At 43.3% G+C, this 14,673-nt stretch overlaps 1 protein-coding gene across 4 annotated transcripts in view; it reads left to right on the forward strand.

The window, feature by feature from the left end:
- Positions 1-14,673, forward strand: part of LOC141073605 (oocyte zinc finger protein XlCOF7.1-like) — a 91,702-nt gene that overhangs the window by 37,540 nt on the left and 39,489 nt on the right. For 2 of the 4 annotated variants that reach the window (XR_012227016.1, XR_012227017.1), the window contains exon 5: positions 3,935-5,649. Coding sequence is in view for 2 of the 4 variants with exons in the window: in XM_073560899.1 (XP_073417000.1) it covers positions 3,935-5,089 (1,155 nt within the window). In the remaining 2 variants the exon portion in view is untranslated. The remainder of the gene's footprint in view (positions 1-3,934; positions 5,650-14,673) is intronic. The other 2 variants (XM_073560899.1, XM_073560900.1) reach the window with 1 other exon arrangement.

Here is a 14,673-nt window from a genome sequence, read left to right on the forward strand (position 1 = left end):
GTAGGCAGAAGAGCATCTCTGAACGCACAGTGCGTCGAACTTTGAGGCAGATGGGCTACAGCAGCAGAAGACCACACTGGGTACCACTCCTCTCAGCTAAGAACAGGAAACTGAGGCTACAATTTGCACAAGCTCATCGAAATTGGACAGTAGAAGATTGGAAAAACGTTGCCTGGTCTGATGAGTCTCGATTTCTGCTGCGACATTCGGATGGTAGGGTCAGAATTTGGCGTAAACAACATGAAAGCATGGATCCATCCTGCCTTGTATCAACGGTTCAGGCTGGTGGTGGTGGTGTCATGGTGTGGGGAATTTTTTCTGGGCACTCTTTGGGCCCCTTGGTACCAATTGAGCATCGTTGCAATGCCACAGCCTACCTGAGTATTGTTGCTGACCATGTCCATCCCTTTATGACCACAATGTACCCAACATCTGATGGCTACTTTCAGCAGGATAATGCGCCATGTCATAAAGCTCGAATCATCTCAGATTGGTTTCTTGAACATGACAATGAGTTTACTGTACTCAAATGGCCTCCTCAGTCACCAGATCTCAATCCAATAGAGCATCTTTGGGATGTGGTGGAACGGGAGATTCGCATCAGGGATGTGCAGCCGACAAATCTGCGCCAACTGTGTGATGCCATCATGTCAATATGGTCCAAAATCTCTGAGGAATGCTTCCAGCACCTTGTTGAATCTCTGCCACGAAGAATTGAGGCAGTTCTGAAGGCAAAAGGGGGTCCAACCCCTTACTAGCATGGTGTACCTAATAAAGTGGCCAGTGAGTGTGTATATATATATATATATATATATATATATATATATATATATATATATATATATATATATATATATATATATATATTATATGCGCCTTATCGTGTCTGTCTGTAACCGAAATCGACGTCATCAGCGGTCTAAGCCGCAAAGCATTACTGGCAATGCGAGGCCGGGCGCGTGGAAAGAAGACAGGAGGCCGTCGGAAGTTGAGAATATCTTTTTTTTTATTTTTTAATATTTTTGTACAGGGCCGTGGCAGTGATTGGTCGCGGCTACAGGGCCGCGTTGCTGATTGGTCGCGGCTACACGGAAAGGGGGTTGAGGGGACCATGCATACCAGGATTGGGGGGTGAGGGGACCATGCATACCAGGATTGGGGGGTGAGGGGACCATGCATACCAGGATTGGGGGGTGAGGGGACCATGCATACCAGGATTGGGGGGTGAGGGGACCATGCATACCAGGATTGGAGGGTGAGGGGACCATACATACCAGGATTGGGGGGTGAGGATACCATGCATACCAGGATTGGGGGGTGAGGGGAACATACATACCAGGATAGGGGGGTGAGGGGACCATGCATACCAGGATAGGGGGGTGAGGGGACCATGCATACCACAAAAAGGGGGTGAGGGGACCATGCATACCAGGATAGGGGGGTGAGGGGACCATGCATACCACGAAAATGGGGTGAGGGGACCATGCATACCCCAAAAGGGGGGTGAGAGGACCATGCATACCAGGAAAGAGGGGTGAGAGGACCATGCATACCAGGATTGTGGGGTGAGAGGACCATGCATTCCAGGATTGGGGGGTCAGGGGACCATGCATACCAGGATAGGGGGGTGAGAGAACCATACATATCAGGATTGGGGGGTGCATTATTGCATTATTATTAAATCTTCAAAAATAAACTGCATATATTCTAGAATACTCGATGCGTTAGAATCGGGCCACCATCTAGTTTAATATGTTTATCATAACCAGCTGAAACAAAATAAGAATCTTGTGGGTATGATACCTTTTAATGGCTAACAAATAATAGTGAATGTTGTTACAAAGCAAGCAAAGCAAAGCAGTCCCGAAAGCTTGCTTTGTAACAACATTCACTATTATTTGTTAGCCATTAAAAGGTATCATACCCACAAGATTCTTATTTTGTTTCTCTCACTGAGAGCACTTTATATATTTTTTTTCTACTGGCTAACACGGTACCAAACCACTTTTTTCGTTTTATCATAACCAGGTTCCCAGTTTCATGTTTTAACACGCTTTATACCTTTAATAACCCTGTGTGTCTGTACTTTTACATATTCTGGCTCTCGTTGCTGAGCTCTCAATCTGCGCCTGAGAAATCAATCTGGCCTCCAAGAAAATGGCCTCCGGCGGCCATTTTCCCAGTGGCCACAGCATTGAGGCAATAAAAGTGCGAAGGCTTCAGGCTTTCACAAACTGTCAAAGTAGCCCCCGCATCACCGAGCACAGCCGAACCTGCAGCACCAGACTGAGATGGGATTTCCCAGAGACCACCGCATCGCAGCAATGGATGTGCGTGGGGCTCTGGGCTTTCAAAAAATGTCGCCGTAGCCCCCCCACACCTCCAAGCATTGCCGAACCTGCGCACCAGTGTGTATCATATCATCGCTGGACCACCAAACACCCCCTGTGACTCTGCTCCACCAGTGCTGCCGATTCCCCCCAACCCCCCCCTCCCTCGGGTAAGCTGAATTCAGGACTGAAAGACGGACCCCCATTTTACGCATTAATTTTTATCCCCCATTGTCCTTCTGAAAATTTGGGGTGCGTCTTGTGGTCTGGTGCGTCTTATAGTCCGAAAAATACGGTACATTTCGAACTGAGGAAAGAGCAACTTAAAAACGCTTTGCTTCCTTCTTACAGCCTTCTCCTCCTTTGGGGGCCTCCATCATTTTTAGTGTGCTAGTCAGCTGCTTACCAAAACTTATGGCTGCTGTTTTTTTGACACTGTTGGAGGAGGCTGGGATTTTATAAAGCTGGGAATTTTGCATCACCTGGCCTTTCCTAACGATAACAGTGAACAAGCCATAATGCTAACAGGATAATTAAGGTCTGAAACCTTGGTCAAAGTTATCTGAGCATACAAATCTCCAAGGGTGCCCAAACTTTAGCATCGGCCCATTTTCCTTTTTGTAATTTTTAAAATGTAAAAAATGAAGAAATATATTTTTTTGCCAAAGGAAATGTGTCATCTTTGACTTGAGCACTTTTAGAGATTATTCAACTTGCTTAATGAGGTTGTCCACTACAATGTGTAGTGGGCAGATCGATGTAAACCTTGGAAATAAGGCTTTCTTCATATACCTTGCATTTCCAAATGTACTTGTGTGCGGTGCTATCGCTGTCCGCTCATCCCGCGTGACCCCTGAGTACAGCTGCCTCTGATGTCCGGTGATGACTCGTCAACTTCCGGAACTGGAAGCTGATCCAACACCACCGGGGCAGGACCAAATCTCCCTGAGTGACTCGGCGGAGTTTCACTGCACTTCACAGCCCAGCATCGCGCGCGCTTTCTCCTGCACTGCTTTCGTTTACATAGCACAGCAAACCCGCCGCGATTCCGGGCTGTGACGTGCGATGAAGCTCTGTCCAAAGCCCAGTCAATCGGGGACAGCAATAGCGTTGCACACAAGTACATTTGGAAATGCAAAGAAAAATGTGAATTTCTCTAGAATAAGACATTGGATTGCATATATCAAAGCATCATATTATTCTCTGTCCTATGACCTATATGTCCATATAAACCACTTAGGAGGGTTCTTCCTACTCACAGATTCCCTTTAATGAATCTGGTCCTATTTCTTTACTTACCTAAGGTCCTGCAATGCCTGCACATTTGGAAATGGACATAGCGAATCAGAAAAACTATACTATGTTTCTAATTGGAGGTATTTGCTAATAATATTATTATTATTATACCTACTACATATTGGGATAGGATCTTGGAGATGGGAAATACCCCTTTAAGGAGCAGGATGAAAATTGTTACTTCTGTGATTCTTTGGATGAGGAATTGCTAACTGATAAATAAGGTAGCAAATATCTAGAGTCTTCAGCCACCTTTCAACTTTAGTATGTAGACTTTAATCTATTAAGTATTTTATTTCTCCCAACAGAATTATCTGAGTCTGTGAACATATCTCAAGGGGTACCAAGTCCATCATGTGAAATGAGTATTATTGACACAAATTCTACACCGCATTATCCAGTTGTCAGCATTAAAGAAGAACCTCTCCCATTTGATGAAGGAAAGCTTAAAGTGTCTTATTCTAAAACAGCATTGGAAAGTACACAAGACCCAACTACTCCTATTAATAAGGACTCCTTACAAGAAGGGCACTCCTTAGACTCTTACTCTGTTAAAACGTGTAAAGAACAATTAGTATCTTTTACAAAGTTGCCAGCCTTCTGGGCGAAAGAAGATGTCACAAACGCTTCCACCGGTCCAAATGAAGCTCAGACACCATACAAGTCGTCTTGCATGAAGAAGGGCACTCTGTGTTTGGATAGAGGAAATCTTACAGTCAAGAACATTTTTAGTGCCACAAATCCTACCCAGCAATTATCTCTAAATCTGAAGGGCTCATGTGGAGTGCACCCATCTGCGGCTTTTTACAATGAACATCTTCCTGATCCAATCGAGGAACATAAAGTAAAGGAGAAACCACATTTGTGCATAACGTGTGGAAAATATTTTAGATGTTTTTCCGAACTCCTTTCACATCAGAGATGCCACACAGGGGAGAAACCTTATATGTGCTTTCTGTGTGGGAAGGCATTCTCCCTAAAACGTAATCTCTTAAGCCACATAAGGTTTCACAGTGGAGACAAACCATTTAGTTGCTCGCAGTGTGGAAAGAGTTTTATAAGCAATTCCCATCTTATTGAACATCAGAGAATTCATACAGGTGAAAAGCCGTTTTCTTGTACTGAATGTGGAAAATGTTTTATCACCAAGTCCGATCTTATCCGACATCACAAAATTCACGTGGTAGATAGACCTTATCCGTGCTCGGAATGTGGGAAGAGTTTTAAGCGTAACTCTGATCTTATTCGGCACTTGAGAATTCACACGGGAGAAAAGCCGTATTCGTGCTTAGAATGTGGCAGGGCCTTTACTCTTAAATCAAATCTTTCAGTTCATAAAAGGGTCCACACAGGGGAGAAACCTTATTCCTGTTCAGAGTGTAGGAAGTCATTTGTCAGCAAATCCCAGCTTCTTATCCATCAGAAAAGCCACACAGAAGACAACCCTAGCTCTTTATCTGAAGGTGGGTCAAACCCCATTGTGGTCATACATCCAAACGGTTATACAGAAGATCATGTTCCGTTGTACTGAAGACAGTATATGCAGATCATATTTCAAAGGCTTAAAACATAATGCTATACTATGGGACATGCAATGTTTCACCAGACTGGGTGATCTGCTGCGTTTTATTATGCTACCTTCTTTTAATTTGATATGTGGGTAGAAAATAATGGAAGTATCTTCTGTAACAACAATACTACACCATTATGTGTAATTGGGGGGGCTTCCATTCTGAAGCATACTCCTCCAAATGAAACCCCACCCAAATCCAGGGGCCGTGTGATTTTGCTCATAATACCTAAGTTTTTCTCTTGAAATTGTGCAGCCGTTGGCAACTACCATGCAGATGCAACAGTGTGGATATTCATTCTTTGTGCTTACTGACATAAAACTGTATAGCAGCTTTATTTTCTGGTCTGTTACAATTCCCTGCCCAGTGGTGGATCTCCTGACCTGAACTGACTCATAGGCATATATGAGGCTGTTTGCTTCAAGAAACCCGCAGCGTTGCAGTGTACAATCGTGAGTAAGCAGTTAAGCTTCGCCTCTAAATTGACTATTTGAATATCTTTAAAAATATTTAAGTTGAATGATCCCAGCAAAGAGCAAACAGATGAACGGCATTCTAGGGCACACAAATCACCACATTAACAGACGGAGCTATTTATCTGAAGTATTGCGGTATACAGTCATATGTTAAAGTTTGGGCACCCCTATTAATGTTATCCTTTTTTCTTTTATAACAATTTTGGTTTTTGCAACAGCTATTTCAGTTTCATATATCTAATAACTGATGGACTCAGTTATATTTCTGGATTCAAATGAGGTTTATTGTACTAACAGAAAATGTGCAATCTGCATTTTAACAAAATTTGACCGGTGCAAAAGTATGGGCACCTCAACATAAAAGTGACATTAATATTTCGTAGATCCTTCTTTTGCAAAAATAACAGCCTCTAGTCGCTTCCTGTAGCTATTAATGAGTTCCTGGATCCTGGATGAAGGTATTTGTGACTATTCCTGTTTACAAAACAATTCCATTTCAGTTAAGTTTGATGGTCGCCGAGCATGGACAGCCCGCTTTACATCATCCCACAGATGTTCAATGATATTCAGGTCTGGGGACTGGGATGGCCATTCCAGAACATTGTAATTGTTCCTCTGCATGAATGCCTGAGTAGATTTGGAGTGGTGTTTTGGATCATTGTCTTGCTGAAATATCCATCCCCTACGTAACTTCAACGTCGTCACTGATTCTTGCACATTATTGTCAAGAATCTGCTGATACTGAGTTGAATCCATGCGACCCTCAACTTTAACAAGATTCCAGGTGCCGGCATTGGCCACACAGCTCCAAAGCATGATGGAACCTCCACCAAATTTTACTGTGGGTAGCAAGTGTTTTTCTTGGAATGCTGTGTTTTTTTAGCCTCCATGCATAACGCCTTTTTGTATGACCAAACAACTCAATCTTTGTTTCATCAGTCCACAGGACCTTCTTCCAAAATGTAACTGGCTTGTCCAAATGTGCTCTGTTTGTGGCGTGCTTGCAGAAACGGCTTCTTTCGCATCACTCTCCCACACAGCTTCTCCTTGTGCAAAGTGCGCTGTATTGTTGACCGATGCACAGTGACACCGTCTGCAGCAAGATGATGCTGCAGGTCTTTGGAGGTGGTCTGTGGATTGTCCTTGACTGTTCTCACCATTCTTCTCTGCCTTTCTGATATTTTTCTTGGCCTGCCACTTCTGGGCTTAACAAGAACTGTACCTGTGTTCTTCCATTTCCTTACTATGTTCCTCACAGTGGAAACTGACAGGTTAAATCTCTGAGACAACTTTTTGTATGCTTCCCCTGAAAAGCTATGTTAAATAATCTTTGTTTTCAGATCATTTGAGAGTTGTTTTGAGGAGCCCATGATGCCACTCTTCATAGGAGAATCAAATAGGAGAACTACTTGCAAGTGGCCACCTTAAATACCTTTTCTCATGATTTGATACACCTGGCTATGAAGTTCAAAGCTCACTGAGGTTGCAAAACCAACTTGGTGCTTCAGGAAGTCAGTAAAAAGTAGTTAGGAGTGTTCAAATCAAGAAAATGATAAGGGTGCCCATACTTTAGCACCGGTCAAATTTTGTTTAAATGCAGATTGCACATTTTCTGTTAGTACAATAAACCTCATTTGAATCCAGAAATATAACTGAGTCCATCAGTTATTAGATATGTGAAACTGAAATAGCTGTTGCAAAAACCAAAATTGTTATAAAGAAAAAAGGTTAACATTAACAGGGGTGCCCAAACTTTAACATATGACTGTATATTTCAGTCAAAAAACGGAGGTGCTTGGATGAAAAAACATGAATATTTCAATGTTAACTGAAAAAAGGAGAAATATGCAGCACTCGCCAATATAGCTGAAAAACTGTGCGTCTTTATTTCACATGAATTCCATCAATAAATATGTGGACATGCAGGACGTTGGAGGAATGCTAGGGGAGGGAGGTGCCGGACAACGGCCGTTTCGCGATTACTCGCTTCTACGGGTCTCACCTGGACCCGTAGAAGCGAGTAATCGCGAAATGGTCATTGTCTGGCACCTCCCTCCCCTAGCATTCCTCTAACGTCCTGCATGTCCACATATCTATTGATGGAATTCATGTGAAATAAAGACGCACCGTTCTTCAGCTATATTGGTGAGTGCTGCATATTTCTCATTTTTTCGCTTCACATTAAAAATATTTAAAAGCGACCTGACCACTGTATAGATATTTCACAATTGTTTGCATTGCTAGAGGTGCATTTGTAGTAATATGTTAGTAATAAAAGTCTATGTTAATATACAGTTAAAGTAGATATAGAACCAGAAAATGTCTTCACGTTGGCTTCAATGTTTAAAATTATCAAGCCATGTGACAAGGCTTGTTAAAGGGTCGATATTTACTTTTAGGATGGCTACATCCAATAGGTGGAACTAGAGACCAAGTCTTCTCTCTCTCTGAAGAGGGTATTTGCACATTTAAATTCCCAGAGGAGCATTGCATGGTCTTTCTCATTAGACTGGCTTGGCACTCTCCATAAGGAGAAACTTTCCTCTTTAGACCCCCTGTCAGAGGCCTCTCGCCCAGCCAAATCGGATTTCCTACTTTGCACTGATGAGGGGCAAACACCCCGGCACATGTCTGCAAATGGAGTGTCTTCTTTGGCTTGTGGCAAGTCTTTTTAAAGGGTCAATATTGATTCTTAGGATTGTTACATCCAATATGTGGCACTAGAACATTTCTCTAAAATGCCCAGCTTTCTTAAAACTAAAAAATAGACCATGGATAAGATTAATGTATACCAGATAAGATGTAAATGTTTAGAACCGGGTGCACAACCTTTTCTGGCCCGAAGGACACATTGTCATGTGGAACCACTCTCAAGGCTGCTGAAAACCTTAGAGAGGTATTACCAGCTGAGACCCTTCTGTCATATCAAAATTATGCCTGATATATGGTAATTCACAAAGTGGAACCTGTACCTCTGGGAATAATAATGGTCCCTGTTACCTACAGTTAGCACTAATGAGAGGGAAAGGCCATGTGTGAATGTGGCTCTTCCCTTTGTTATCTTAAATGCCATAAACTACTACTACTAAGTATAGGGCAGCACGGTGGCTCAGTGGTTAGCCAAGGACAACATCTGCACGTAGTTTGTATGTTCTCCCCGTGTTTGCGTGGGTTTCCTCCGGGTACTCCGGTTTCCTCCCACATTCCAAAGACATCAGTATGGGGAATTTAGATTGTGAGACCCATCGGGGACAGTGATGATAATGTGTGCAAACTAAAGCGCTGCGGAATATGTTAGCGCTATATAAAAAATAAAGATTATTATAGCGCCACAAGTGTAGATAACCAGGTGTAAACTCAAAATTTTCTGGAGTAACAAGGCGTGGTAAAGGGCCTCCATTCTAAAATTCATGGGCGACATAGATGATGTGCCACCCCACTTTCCTTTTTTATGTAAACTATATGCAAACAGTCAGGCATGGGCCTCAGGTTGTCCACCTCTGGTTTAGAACACTTATGAACTTGGGAGAACCTGTTTTCAATCTCTGTTTACCAATCATGTTTGTTTTGTTTCTTTGCCATGTGTTGCACAAAACTGCTTTTGTGAAAATCACAATAACAGCGTAGACATGTTAAAGGGGTTGTCCCGTCTAAATCGATAAGTCAACAGTCACTCTGTGTGACTGCAAACTTATGAATTACCCCCCCAGTGTACATAATGTGCACTGTGGGGATTCGCAGGTTTGTGACCGGAGGACTGCAGGGTATGGTATGAGTTATACATACTCCTGTTAGGGCCCATCCCAAGGGGGCATGGCCTTGCTCAATATACACGCGGACATCCAGTCTGCGTGGACGACCTAGAGTGCGCAGCTTCGCTCCATACAAGTGTATGGAAGCAAGGCCGAACCCACTGGCCAGGAGTAAGTATAACTTGTACATACCCTCTGATTCCGGGTCACAAACCAGCGAATCCCTCCAGCACACAGTGCGTGCGATGGGGGGGGATTCATAAGTGATGAAGAATTATCGATTTAGACCGGACAACCCCGTTAACATTATGTGAACATACACTCCCTGACAGAAGTTATGTCGCTTATCCATGTTATGTAAATAAAAGCTTATAACCTGACGTTAAATTCATCCATTAGTTGTATAAATTATTCTTTTGAAAGCTGAAACCCTCCGAAATGTGGTTTAGGTTAAGAAAATAAATTGGCATCAATGCAGAAATATTGATCATTTAATGGACACAGAATGGTCAGATTTTGGCAAGACAAAAGTTTTGCCGCCTGGTCATATAATGCACCCAATCCTAGTTTACATCCTCACCTGTGCTCAGTAAATGATCGGTTAATTAGTGGGTGTGTATAAAAAGAAACCCAGCACCCCAAACCTTCACTTGAGCTGCAACTTGAGCTCTGACAACATGCCAAAAATCCACCCTGCGGCCAAAGCCTGGGTTATCAAGAGGCTGAAGACCAGATCCACTGCAGAGGTGGCTGGCACCTTTAATGGGTCGCAGTGTCAAGTACAAAGAATTAAAAACAGATTTGAAGAGACTGGAGATGTGTTTGACAAGCCCAGGTCCAGCAGACCCCGCAAGACAACTGCTCAGGAGGAGCGCATGTTGGTTAGAAAATCCAAAGCAAACCCCTCTTCCACTGCAGCAGAGCTCCAACAGGCCTGGTCACCTTAAGTCCCTGTGTCAACTAGAACAGTTTGTAGGATTCTGTCTCGAAATGGCCTCCATGGTCGAATCAGTGCCCAGAAGGCAGCACTAAACAAAAGGCAAATAAGAAACCGTGTGGCATTTGCAAAGTCCCACAGCCTGCTAAACAGATGGACGCGGAAAAGTGGTAGAAGGTGGATTTCTCTGATGAATCTTCAGTAGAATTACACCACAAATACTGCAGGAGACCTACTGGAGCCCATATGGATCCAAAATACACCCAGAAAACAGTTAAATTTGGTGGTGGAAAGATCATGGTCTGGGGTTACATTCAGTATGGGGGTGTGCGAAACATTTGCAAGGTGGAAGACTATCAATAGCCTAAAATATCAAGAAATATTAGCTACCTCTTATATTCCAAATCATAAAAGGGGTCAAATTCTGCAGCAGGATGGTGCTCCATCTCATACATCCATCTCTACAACAAAGTTCCTCCAGGGAAAAAAGATCAAGGTGCTCAAGGACTGGCCAGCCCAGTCACCAGACATGAACATCATTGAGCATGTTTGGGGTAGGATGAAAGAGGAAGCTTGGAAGACAAAGCCAAAGAATCTTGATTAACTCTGGGAGGCATGTAAAGGCCCCTTTACATTTAGCGATGCACCAGCGATCCGACCCGGTCAGGATCGCTGGTGCATCGCTAAATGATCGCTAGTGAGCTGTCACACAGGCAGACCTCACAGCGATGCAGCAGCGACGCAGCGCACGATACTCACCTTTCACACAGCGATCCTGACGTCCTCCCGCCTCCACGCGTCGCTCATCGGCGCCACAGGAAGCCCAGCAGGAAGCGCCCGACGAGAAATGGAGCCGGACATTCTCGCGCGATCAGCGATGGACAGCGGGGGAGCCAGTCGGAGGTAAGTATCACACATAGCGATATCGCTAGCGATATCAGTATAACGTCACAAAATTGGTGACGTTATAGCGATATCGCTAGCGATATCGCTATGTGTAAAACCCCCTTAAGACTGCATTCTTTGCTATTCCTGATGACTTCATTAATAAATTGTATGAATCATTGTTGAACCGCATGGATGCAGTCCTTCAAGCTCATGGAAGTCACACAAAATATTAAATATGACTCTGATAGCACCACAACTTCATTCACCAATGTTATGCAACATATATTTGTATTTTAAGTTAATTATTTGTTTGAATATCACATTACTTTCTGTGGCCCACAAAACTTTTGTCTTGCCAAAATCTGACCATTCTGTGTCCATTAAATGATCAATATTTCTGCATTGATGGCAATTTATTTTCTTAACCTAAACCACATTTCGGAGGGTTTCAGCTTTCAAAAGAATAATTTATACAACCAATGAATGAATTTAACGTCCGGTTACAAGCTTTTATTTACATAACATGGATAAGCGACATAACTTCTGTCAGGGAGTGTAGGTTTAGACTGACATTTGGTACGGTTTGATTTTTTTTCTTGTTCAAAGGTGTGGTACCTCCATGTCTAGATCCAAAGAGTTCTCTTTCACTGACAATGAGATTGTGTTTGATGTTTGGGACTTATTGTACTTTGTGAGTGCTACATTTAGGTTGATATGTGAAAATATCTGAAATTGTATTCAAATTTTTGAAAATTGGCAATTTCCAAATTTTGATTGCTTAGATCTTTAAACCAGATAGTCACACACACAATAGTTAATAACATTTCCATTTGTCTACTCTGTGAAAGCAATTTTTCAAATGTTTTATTTAGTTACAATGCTAAAAGGGTTATAACTTGGCAGCAATTTTTAATTTTTGTCTATTAAATTTCCAAATCCTATTTTTTATAGACCTATTTCATTTTCAAGTGAATTTAAGGGTTCTATATATTAAACCCCCTCCCCAGAAGTGATACCATTTTAAAAACTACACCTCTCCAAATTATTCTAATCTGCTGTCACAAAACGTGTCATCCCTTCTGGTACTACACAGGAATTAAGCCAAAGTGAAATGAAAAATTAAATTTTTTTTTCAACACAAATTGTTGCTTTATGTGCAAACTTTTCATTTCCTCAAGTAGTAACGTGAACATTTGGGCTACAAAATGCATTATACATTTTCTCCCAATTGTGGCAAATTCCTATATGTGGTCAAATACTGCTGTTTAAGGATATGGCAGGGCTCTGAACGAAAGAAGCGGTATTTGAAGTGTAAATTTGACTGGAATAGATTGGGGACACCGTGTCACATTTTGCAGTACCCCTCATGTGCCTAAACAGCATAAACCCACACAAGTGACACTATTATAAGGACCAGACCCCTCAAGAAACTTTTCTAGGGGTCTAGTGACTTCTGTACCCATAGGTGCTTCATGAAACATGATAAAAATTTAATTTAAAAATATTTTTTTCCAATAAAATGCTGTTTTGCCCTAAATTTGTAACTTTTATAAGGGGTAATGAGAAAACAATGTATCCCATAATTTGTTAGGCAATTTCTCCCGAATGTAGTGTTGGGTAATGACCACTGTGTCCACTAGGGGGCGCTGTGTGGATGTCCCAAGAGAGAGGATGAGTGGCAGGATGCTGAGTGGCCGTGGTGTGTCTCAAAGTGGGTGGCTTTGAGATGAAGGCTTGGTTATGTGCTGATCAGCAGAGCTGATCTTTCGTGCCTATGTGTTAGGGAGAAGCCTTCAGGCAGCTGGAGAGATGGGCGGGTTCTAGCTGCCCACAAACCCACCCAGGGGTGTGTCTGATAACACCTATAGTAAAAGGCTATGTGAGTAGGTGAAGGACCTGTGATGAGGTCATAGCCATGTGACCCAGTGGGCGTGGCTATGGACCATATAACGTAGCCAGGATAGGTCACAAGGGGGTGAATGCTGGGACCAGGTTGATCCAGTTTGGAAGGTCCCGTGAGGAGAAGGATCTCCTCACTAACAGCCTGTGGAGCGGCTGGGCGTGTGCAAGGGCGATGTGTGCCTGAGAGCTCCCTGGAGGGAACTAACATAAAATGTCCTGATAAGCCGCATAAGGAACCCTGACGGGTGAGAACACTGGGGCTGAATAGCCTATTTAATGGACGCTATGCTGGTGATATGAAGCTGTTGTACATTGCTGCTGTGGTGAATAAACCGCATGAACTGCTATGTTTTTATGGAAAACCTGGTGCCGGATGTGTTTTGTTCGCTGCCAAGCGAGTGATCCCCTACTAGATGACAGCGCTACCTCACAGTAGTGACATTCCATATGTAGTCAAAAGCTAATGTTTGGCCAAGTGGAAGGACTCAAAGAAAAGAGAGCACTATTTCAATTGTGAGCACAAAGTTGGCTGAGATAGATTGTAGATGCCATGTTAGTATTTGCAGAGCCCCTGAAATGCTAAAACACCAGAAACGCCTCATAAGTGAACCCATTTTAGAAGCTGGACCCTTCAAGAAATTCATCTAGGGGTGTGTTGAGAATTTAATCCCACGGGTGCTTTGTAGAATGAAACATTTTAATGTGCAAATAATTACATTTTCTTATCAGTAAAATGTTTTTTTAGCCCCAATTTTGTAATTTTCACAAGAGGTCATAGGAGAACACTGACACTAATTTCTTACGAAAACCTCATCTAATATATAAAGCTCAATGTGTGTGTGTATGTCCGGGATTGGCATCCGCACCGTCGTAGCTACAGCCACAAAATTTTGCACAGTCACACGTCTGGACCCCGAGAGCGTCATAGGCTATGTTGTGAGGCGAAATTTTAACCTCGTGCGTTCCAATTCACCAAACAATTTTGCCTGTTATTCTTATCATTTCTGTGGTGTTATCATCCTTCTGCCCAGCAGACAGTATCACACAGAATAGGATTAGATACACTGCTCTACAGTCAGTATCACACAGGATAGGATTAGCAACACGGCTGAGCAGTCAGTAACACACAATAGGATTAGATACACAGCTCAGCAGAAAGTATCACACAGGATAGGGTAAGGCTAGTTTCACACTAGTGTTTATGAGCGCAACGACGGCCTGCGCACGGCCGCCACTAAGCCCCGCCCCCTGCCGCGCCTCCGCCGGTAGCTCCGCCCACCGGTGCTTGACGCTGCATGCGCCCTGCGTCCCCTATCTTTATCACTGGGGGCGCAGGCCGTGCGCAGTATGCGTTTGGCGGCGCATGCGTCCTTTTGACGGTGCGCCGACCTGCGCGAAACGCAACCTGCTGCAGTTTGGTTGAGTCGGCGCACTGTCAAAAAGGTGCATGCGCCGCCAAACGCATACTGCGCACGGCCTGCGCCCCCAGTGATAAAGATAGGGGACGCAGGGCGCATGCAG

Source organism: Dendrobates tinctorius, unplaced genomic scaffold (assembly GCF_039654945.1).
Source record: "Dendrobates tinctorius isolate UK_male_01 unplaced genomic scaffold, ASM3965494v1 ptg000308l, whole genome shotgun sequence".
NCBI lineage: Eukaryota > Metazoa > Chordata > Amphibia > Anura > Dendrobatidae > Dendrobates > Dendrobates tinctorius.